At 40.4% G+C, this 9,968-nt stretch overlaps 1 protein-coding gene and 1 long non-coding RNA gene across 19 annotated transcripts in view; one reads left to right on the forward strand and one right to left on the reverse strand.

Moving 5' to 3' along the window:
* LOC138943410 (uncharacterized) overlaps window positions 1–9,742 on the forward strand; it is a 333,199-nt gene extending 323,457 nt beyond the window's left edge. For 16 of the 18 annotated variants that reach the window (XM_070314244.1, XM_070314247.1, XM_070314249.1 and 13 more), the window contains 5 exons: window positions 2,323–2,517; window positions 3,321–3,383; window positions 3,744–4,012; window positions 5,974–6,191; window positions 6,771–9,742. In XM_070314244.1, the coding sequence (XP_070170345.1) occupies window positions 2,323–2,517; window positions 3,321–3,383; window positions 3,744–4,012; window positions 5,974–6,191; window positions 6,771–7,046 (1,021 nt within the window). In that variant the 3' untranslated portion in view covers window positions 7,047–9,742. Of the gene's footprint in view, window positions 1–2,322; window positions 2,518–3,320; window positions 3,384–3,743; window positions 4,013–4,926; window positions 4,967–5,973; window positions 6,192–6,770 lie in introns of those variants that run through there. The other 2 variants (XM_070314261.1, XM_070314245.1) reach the window with 2 other exon arrangements.
* Window positions 3,560–6,083, reverse strand: LOC138943412 (uncharacterized). The gene is made up of 3 exons (XR_011448474.1): window positions 5,939–6,083; window positions 4,461–4,557; window positions 3,560–3,955 (listed from the first exon to the last, which is right to left on the reverse strand). It is a non-coding gene; the product is annotated as an uncharacterized lncRNA (long non-coding RNA).
* Window positions 9,743–9,968: the final 226 nt, after the last annotated feature.

The following is a 9,968-nucleotide window of genomic DNA, read 5'->3' on the forward strand; positions in this document are numbered from 1 at the left end:
AGATAATCTGCTCGAGCGCTTTGTAAAAGTGAAAGTTATATATTTTTAATTAAGTAGCATTAATAAAAAAAAAAGAAATAGATAATGGAGGCAGAGAGAGAGAGATATATATAATTACCGTTGGCTCTCGCGCTCGAGCAGCAACAATTAGAGAATTATCGATGATTCGATATAAACAGTACTTAGGGAATCTCGATTTGACGATTAATATTATTCGATGCAGTATGAATGTGAGGAGGTACTCGTTGAATTTCGCACCTCGTCCCACCCCTCGTGGTCGCGATGGCAAGGAGCTGATACAGTGTCCCACGTCGTCCTGTGATGGCATGGGTCATGTTTCAGGGAACTACGCTACCCACAGAAGGCAAGGCCAACATCGACGTTTACACCAAGCCTTTGACGTGAACGCTCGATTATGTATATATCGATATGGCGATGCAGCACGCACGCACGCACGTTACATACAGACACGCACACGCATCTACATATATATACGTACAGACAGTAAAAAATTTACGATACCTGAATTTTGTTAGTCTTCTTTGATTCACCACCAACGATGTCTTCATTTTAAAGCAGTTGACAGTCCTGAAACAAACAAACATACATATACATACATATATACACGTATACGCAAATATACAAACGACATCAAGTAAATTTGCGAATTACATTTACATGGATGGTACTTGCATCGATGCATATTGATGGTCCGTGGCGTAGTTGCTTCTTAAATGTATTGCGATACGAAACATACGTCTAGAAATTCTATCTTCTTCTAGTTGAACGATTGAGTTGTACACTTGTTCGATATTATGTTGCTACATATATCTATATTTAACGTACGTGTGGATATCTCCAGTGGTACTATAGCTCTATCTTGCATAAATATATACGATATATAGTCTTTATTTTTCCATTACACAATTCACCTTATCTTTCTCTTTCCTTCTCGTTTTATATTCCTACGTATCTACATCACGTTATGCGATACCAAAAGTGTGTAGATGAGCCTCGTAATTGAATGAACTTTCTTTCTTTTTCTCCTCGCTGTTTTTACCCGACCCCTACGAAAAGGGATGGCAAAATCAAATACTCGGTATTGCAAAGAAATCGGCATTGTAAAAGGATTCATCCGCTTTCGATCGCGAGACTCATTTGCTTTCGTGCGCATACGTAATGATTAATCAAACCGATTACCCGTCCGTTGAAAAGCCGCTTTCGCCAGCCTCGTGTGGGCAGCTTCGTAGCGAACTGTTGCCGATGACCATGTCATAGCAGAACCGTAACGATCAAAAGTACCACGAAGCGATGTGATATCGCTTTCGTATGACACACTTCGTGCAAAGTCAATTGGCAATTGGCGAGTTTCATTGGGGTCAGGTGTGAGTGTGCTCCCCGCTCTCCCTTTCGATGTTCTTAGAGTAAGACGAGTCCGATGCGCGATTGATCTTACGAGCGACACCTCATGAGTGATCCAACTGGAACACGGCGTTGCCATTTGCATGCTACCAACACGATCCGCCCCTCCCCCCCTTCCCCCTCCCCCCACGCCCCTCATCATCGATCACAATCCTCGCGACATTCGAGGGCATCCTTAGAGAGCGTAAGACTCGGAGTTTCGATCGTTGGCGTGAACGATCGAGATCAGTAATCGAACAAGATGCGAGTCTCAAGTCTCCCTTTCCCCGAATGTCTTCGTTCGAACTGGACGCAAGGCAAGTCGTCCGAAACTAAATCGTATTGAAATCAGTGTTAATTTGCTGCGCTGATCTCGGTGAGCCAATGTCTTTCTCTTGCCACTTCAATGATCATACATACAAATATATATATACATACATATTATAGATTATAGCGACGATTAATTATTAATAGCAATATATTAATCCGGTGATGTATCGTATCACTTGTATGATACATAGATGATTTCGATCGCTTCAGCGAACGAGATGTTCGTTACTCATCGAGATCTAATTGCCGAGACGTATTTAATCGTCTTTCAAGTTAAATAGCTTAAAAGCTTAAACCATCATCAAGTGAGTACTCATCGTGGCAACGTCGCGTAAATTGCATGCGATGTGTTGCTGAAACGATGGTTGGACGTTTCTGAGGTGTACGTTCGTGACGGCCACAAAGCCATGAGGATTAGCGCGTTGCAAAATCTTACAACAGATATAACGACGTATTATACAATATAATTATAGTAGTAATCGAATTTTTGAAACGATAACATTTTGCGAATCCTCGGAACATGCAGCGCACCGGTCTTCATGGTGTTTTTTCAACGCGTTAAAATAGAAGAGACTCTTCTTTTCTTTGCAGCCTCTCCGGCTGTCCACGAGCTGATCGCTCGCAAATCCAGGCGCATTCCCAGGAGCTCAAGTGTCCTACGCCGGGATGCGACGGTTCTGGACACGTCACAGGAAATTACTCGTCACACAGAAGTTTATCCGGCTGTCCACGAGCCAACAAGCCGAAGAGTAAGCCTCGAGACGGCCAAGATTCTGAACCTTTGAGGTCAGTTGGCACGAATATTTTTAATTAAACACTCTTTATTATACCTTTTCTTCCGGATAATTAACACAAATCAACCATGTTTTCCATTTTTTATTTATTATGGAATATCCTTATTCATACAGAATATCCTCCACCAATCGCATTGATTTTTAGAAATCATTACTAATTGAATAAATAAAAAAAAAATATGTCTATTACCAATATCTTTTCAATTATACTTTACGAAATTAATGTCTCGAGATATATTTATCTTATTTGACGAATCAAAGTTAAATTTTTTTATCCGTTTGTTTTTAATTATTGAAAATTTATTTCGGTTACCACAAGATTTTTCTTTCTTAACTATTCATGTAACATCGAAAAGCGCGTATTTATGGTATATGGCAAATATAAATTGATATGATGCGAGGGGTTGAGGTTCGGAAAGAGCGAGGGCTATCGCGAGCTCGGTATAGGATTTGGTTTCACGATGCGATTACATCTCGCAAGTTCTGCAATTTGAGGGAGGCGGTAGTAAGAGCGATCTGAATTTGCGTTTTCGTCGCGTTCGCACGTTGCACGTAGCAACTAACGCAGGTATCTTCTCGACCGCATTGCACGTACCGGGAGGCTATCGCGCTAGACCGAGAAAGGGGAAATCCCGTTCCCTTGTAACCGCATCCTAACTCCTTTCCCCCCACACTTCGCGCTAAAGCGAAGACGCTGACTAATAACTGGCGGTTTCCGCTCGTTTCACGCTCGCTCTGTGCGGATGGATTATGTGGTGTTGGTGACATTGGTGGTGTTGGCATTTTGGACTACAGATGTCCAATCCCGGGTTGCGACGGGTCCGGCCATGCCACCGGCAAATTCTTGTCGCACCGCAGGTAAGGCTCGCAGGAACGTTTCGCGTTAGCGTGAATCTTGCCATAGGATAATCACACGCTGTCTTCTTGATAATTAAACTTATCCAGTTACGATAATTAGATACTTTTGTTAATATTATTTTTTATATAAATTACTAGACTATGTATTAGAATTTTAAATGTACTAGTATCCGGTAATAAATTAAGTGATAGATAAAATTATATGCATATCTCATATGAAGGATGGTGATTGGCCCATCATTCGCATTTGTTATATAAGAATTCAATCTTGATAACACACAATTGAATTTAACAATATCTGTAACATTTATCTACATATATTTCATGTAATCATTATATATTCTCATTTCCTTATTGCAGTGCATCTGGATGCCCAATCGCAAATAGGAATAAGATGCGAGTACTGGAATCCGGCGGTACGGTTGAGCAGCACAAGGCGGCCGTGGCTGCCGCAACCGCCATGAAGTTTGAGGGTGTCAATTGCCCAACACCCGGATGCGACGGCCTCGGTCACATAAACGGATCTTTCCATAGCCATAGGTCCTTGTCGGGTTGCCCGATAGCTAGCCATGCTGTGAAGAAACCAAAACCGGAGGATAATATGAGCATGTACAGCAGAGGAATCACCGGTGAGGATCGAGTTGCCTCTGATGACGACGCCACCGGCTGTCGATACTTAACGATCGAAGAATAAAATTGTCAGAATACGCTGTGCGTGAGACCAATCGTATTACGAAAAATTTGATCGATCTTTAATCAAAGAATGTTCGTACGTCTCTCTCTTCTCGCGCGCAGCTATCAAAATTTAAAACCGCGACGATGCGCATTTTCTTATCAACGCGGGATAGAAAGAGAAAATGTTATAGAGTAGATAAGACAGTTTAAATTCGCTCTCTGTTCTTTTATATGCTCGCGCATCGCGCTCATTCGGGATTAATCGTCTCGATAGCTCTCATTTTTATTTCAAAGTTTGTGTAAAGAACATGGCATCGCCACTGTAGATTGACGTCTGGACGAGCGCGATGCTAAAACGTACGGAATTATGTACCTTTCTTTGTAAACTTGTGCATATCTAACCTTGTACTTGATCCCGTGCTATGCCGTACTCTGCTCTTCACGCAATGATGTGCTGTCATACCAATGAGGGTCCTTTTTTCCTCGTCCTTCCGTTTTTCTTGACCATCAAAAGAAATGAAAAGAATTGTCCTTTTTTTATTTTTTTCTCTTTAAACATTACTTTCCCGTTTCAACCTCTTTCTTTTTCTCAGTAATAAATGTTTCTAGTTTTCGAATAAATATCGCGATTGATTAGATATAAAAGAATGCCATAAATAACTTATGAAAAAGGATAAGAAAAGAAGGAGACAGGAAGCACTAGAATCGAATACAACGGCGTTAATTTACGTCTCTTTTTTTTCCTTCCTTTCTCGATTCGGTCCCGCGCAGGAACCTCTTCCTTCGTTATGTACAAGACATGTAAAATCAAAAACAACCTATGTCTTAATGATGAAAAATAATATATTCTGATTTATTCTGGGATTAGCTCCTTTCATGTTGAGCTTGGAGCACGGTTACTTTTGAAGGTAAGGGACTGACGTATTCGCCACTTGTTTCCTATGTGTTTTCGGTGTTACATACAGAATCCACACACCAGTATGTTTACTTTTACGAGATGACGTCCGAGTGTTGGCAACATATGTAAAAACATATATACCTCTCTGGCACAATAAATAATCATAAGCTTCTATCTCGTTCCATCCACAATAAAATATCGCGTATCAACGCCAGCACTCGGTGTCTTCTATATATTTTTTTTTTTCTTCTATCTGGTATGATGGCACCTCACGCTAATTCCCAAAACACCTCGACATTGTCCCAATCATCATCCCACGGCACTCCTGTCAGGTTCGTGCGTCTCTTACTGAGTCGGAGCACACGCTTGATCGAACGAGCCTCAAAATGTCTCTCGCTTTTCTGCCGAGATGCGTATATCACTTTGGCACGAACCGTATGCAGAAGAAACCGTACCGTCCCATTATCTCAAGACAAGCTACATTGCAATGATTTGGGCCGAGCGAAGTGAAGGGGGGAAATATGAATAGCGGATTTGGGGTAGTTTATTTCGATCTAAGATGGTAATGTTTCACAAATCGCATAGCCCAAGTCACTGCCTCAATTGATCCTTGATATAATGTAAATGCTCGCTACATCTCCACATGTATCGCGTCAAAATCCCGCAAATCTATTCGAATTCTTTCGATTCGATGCTTCTTGATCGTAATTGTTTGAAACAAAAAAAAAACAAAAAAAGAGATACGAAACGTCAAAATGCTTCTGTTTAAATACGTAGAGTTACGAGCTTTCGTCTCGAACTGGGGAACTCGAATCCTACCGGTTTCCAGTAGTTTTCTCAATGTTGAGCAAAGGTGTTACGTGTGCATCTCATTGCGACCGCGAGACAAAAGAGCGCACGAATCGCACGCTTAACCGTGGGAAAACAACTGTCTGGAAACCGGGAAATACGATTCGTTTTCGAACATAACGTGACCAGGCACCTTATCAAACTGGACCGTGTCTGTCCTGTCCTCAGGGTTGGAAGCCGGTGGTCCGGCTCACGGGGGTGCGGTAGGCACGGGTCAGGGTAACTCGAGCGGTAGCGGGACCGCCGGTGCCGGGGGCGAGGATCTCTACACACTGGAGGCTGAGATCACGGAGCTCCAGAGAGAGAACGCCCGGGTCGAATCGCAAGTCCTGCGCTTGCGCTCGGATATCACCGCCATGGAGAATCAGCTCAAACACGGTGATAAGGTCAGTCTTTGCTCAGTCGGCAGCATACCATGCGTCGACAAATAAATACATGACAAATAATTAAACGCGAAAAATAGATATTGGTTAAATATCGATTTTATATCGATTGATTGATATTCGTGAATTCAATTGTAATCATCGCGATTATGCCATCATATCTTTTTTTAAAGTTAAATTATACACACTTATTTCGCAATTATTATTTATTATTTTTTTTTTTTTTTCAGAAATCATCTTTATTTTGTCTATTATAGAAAATGACATGTTACAATAATTTATGTTTTATTAACCATATGTTGATATCGTGTATCTGAAATAATTAGCGATCAATCGATCAATTTCACGTGTTTAAGACGGACATTAAAGGAAAAGTTCATGAAAAAATTTTATTTTTAACTAAAGAATTTATTCTAAGTTTTGTAAATGCAAATATTTTTACTGCATTTCTAATCAGAAAAATTATCTCTATTATCATTATTTATCGGTCTCGTCAGTAAGTACGATCTCTGTCGAAATAACTATTCCACAGATGCTATCGCATGCATGCGCTCTGGCATTGATAAATGCATTCTTTTGCAGGAAACGTCATCGATAAGCCAACGCAACAATAATCTGACCGAATATTATCAGTCGCTGCGCGACAACATGATCACCCTGCTCGAGCAAGTACGAATACCGAACGCCCCGGGCGGGCCGCAAGAAAAGATAGGCCACGAGAACTTCGACAGTTACCTGACGAAGCTACAGACTCTGTGCACCGCCGACGGCTACTGCGCCGACGAGAGCAACCGGCCGATTTACGAGACGGTGAAGACCGCATTGCAGGACTTCACGGTTCTGCCGACACCCATCTGAGACCATCCTTAAAGATCGACGATCAAGTATTGACCATCGCTCGGAACTCGCGCGAAGAAACCGGGTTCGACGACGGTACTCTTCGTGACGCGGGTATCGCAGTCATTCCTTCCTCTCGTTCACACCGGATGCGAATGAACGATGCCCAACAGCCCCCTCCCCCCCTCTCTTCTAACGCGAAGAAAAAAACTGCGTCGATCGTGACCGAGCTCCTACGGATCGGCCTACGACTTGGGAGAAACCCGGACTTGATGATCGCGCGATATTCTTCGATTCTTATCCGGATGCTGGCGAAGAATCCGCCAGCGTGCGTCATGCATACATAGTCCGCGTGAATTTCGGACTGCAACGTCACGCGACGCCAACCGGTCGATCGTTCCCGCGATTACGTGCGACGTAGATGAAAGTCGTCGTGGCCGGTCGAGCACACCGATCGGCGCACATCGTATAGGGCTGTTAATAAACGCTACGATAACGGCATCTAAACCGGATAATACGGCTCCGCGAGCATTCATCCGAGCTAAGCTTAAACGGACTACTATATTACGGGGGCGACGTTGCTCATATAAGAAAGCGCGATATCTTTTGTACATAATGAATCTGCGTCAAGTATCAGACGGCGGCCGCTACCGCCGCGCATATGTACATACACACGACGGGAAAAATGCATTTATATATTATTCGACAGGTTGATGGTTATACTGCTCTAAGTCATGTAAAAAATAATGATTAATTTAGCTGTATATCGGACTCTTGCCGCACACTTATCGCTGTGTAACTGTGTTATTATCGTCTAAGCGATCAGCGCGCGATTTACGGGGACCGGCACGATCCACCAATGACGCTTTTGCTGAACCCTGAAAATTACTTATAAATCAATTTATCGGCTAACTATTTACCAGCTAGTCACTATTATTATTATTATTATTATCATTATTACTACTACTATTATTACTACTACTGTAACTGTTACAACCAGCCGGATCGTTTTTAGCGACTAATCCAATCGTCATTATCGCTACCACTACTCTTACTACTGTTAATAAAGTATAGTCACGAGTGTATACCAAACGTATTTATATAATATTAACGAGTCTACGAGAGAAATGTGCGACGCGTTGTCCATATAGACTGTACATAGTCACAGAGATATACAATTACTATAAGGACAAGAATCGCTGGCGATAATGAGCTGCGATTTCAGAGGGACGACGGGAAAAATAGAGAGAAGGAGATGTTTGCGAGGTCATGCGTGATTTCTTCATTTCTTCAACAGTTGTCAATCCTATACTGTCGAATTTTATGATTGTCCGTGTTGGTGGACGATCGAGCCAAGGAGGCGAAGAAGGATCGAGCGTTGCGTTTCTTCGGTATACAGTACGATCAATTCGATCGGAGGGATATATTCGTTCGTACGTGCAATAATTTCCGGATGCGTCGCATTCCCTTCTGTACATTCGCGATTACTTATTTACGTCGTGTACACTTGTATCGGCGCAGTTGTTATTGTTTCGTTGATCTATTTTTGTTCCTATTTATTAGATGTTTTTGTTTTGCTACTGAAACGAGAAATGCGGGGAAATTACGAGAATTTGTAAATATATCGAAAATTCTTCGTTTTGAGTTATACGAATCGCCGCTTCTCGTCGATACTGCATTAAAATAATTTTATATTATTATTATTATTGTTATTATTATGATAAGCCAGAAATATCTTCGTTTTGTCGCTGGTTGACTTTTTACACCTAGGTGTAAATCGATCGACATAAATGCAGAGAAATTTTAATATCATTAACAGTACGATGCATAAAAACCAAGAATATGATTATGGGGATTTATTGAAAGAAATATAAATATAAAGAACTATCTGTTAATAGTGTTTGCAAATTATTAAATACTTTATCATATGTATTTATTAATAATCAATATCAGTTGTGCTACGGATAAAAAATGCTCTCTATCAATATATCGTAACATATCTTAGATACTTTTAATATTTATTTCTTACATTTTTATTTTCTCTCACTAAACTGATCATCATAAAATAGCAGACATGTCGATCGGATAATCAATGATTGCTGGCATAAAACTATATTACGTTAAAGTTATGTTATGTTCGCTACAACTATAGATGATGTATGTAAAAAAGGGAAGCAGTTATGAGAGGATTAATTGTTTGTCTGAGAGACTGATGAGATGGGCGAAGCGTGCAGAAGGAGTAAATATACTTTAACCAAACCACCGTGTAGTGAGAGTAATAACAAATTAAAGATAGCGATAGTCGATCGACAATTACGAATAATCTTGACGTTACAATTATTCTTGTCATTATATATCATTGTGGTTATAATTACCATCGTCATTACTATCGTCAAGCAATTCTCTTTATTTCGAGTTAGCATAATTGGCAAATAGGAAGGAGGGGAAGAGAATGAGAAAAAAAGAAAAACCCAGATAATTAACAATCGACAGTCACTACATTTCGATTTACCTCCTGTTTCATTGTAATATGAGTAATATATACTATATTCATCAATATTCATCATTGAGATCGTCATTATCATCTAGTCGTGATCATTATTAATGCTATTATTATTATTTCTGTTACTATATTAGCTATTTTGCTATCAACTTATTGTACTGCTCCTATTACGTTTCTGTCACTATTTCAATTATAATTGTTGCCGTTAATGAAAATCTACAGGTATATAAGTTCAATAACATGCTTTAAGTAAGTATAAATGTTACTCCGATTGAATAAAGGGTATTTATCGATGAATATTGATCATTTCTCCCATACCTTGCATATAAACGAGAAATATGCTCCTAGTACTCATCGTTAATACTTATTTGATAAAATAGAGAAACTGCTATGCGATATACAAATGAAAGTTAATTTAATAAAAGTGCAATGGCTTTATC

The sequence above is a fragment of the Polyergus mexicanus genome, unplaced genomic scaffold (assembly GCF_030449975.1).
Source record: "Polyergus mexicanus isolate NDT 795.1 unplaced genomic scaffold, iyPolMexi1.0 SCAF_26, whole genome shotgun sequence".
NCBI lineage: Eukaryota > Metazoa > Arthropoda > Insecta > Hymenoptera > Formicidae > Polyergus > Polyergus mexicanus.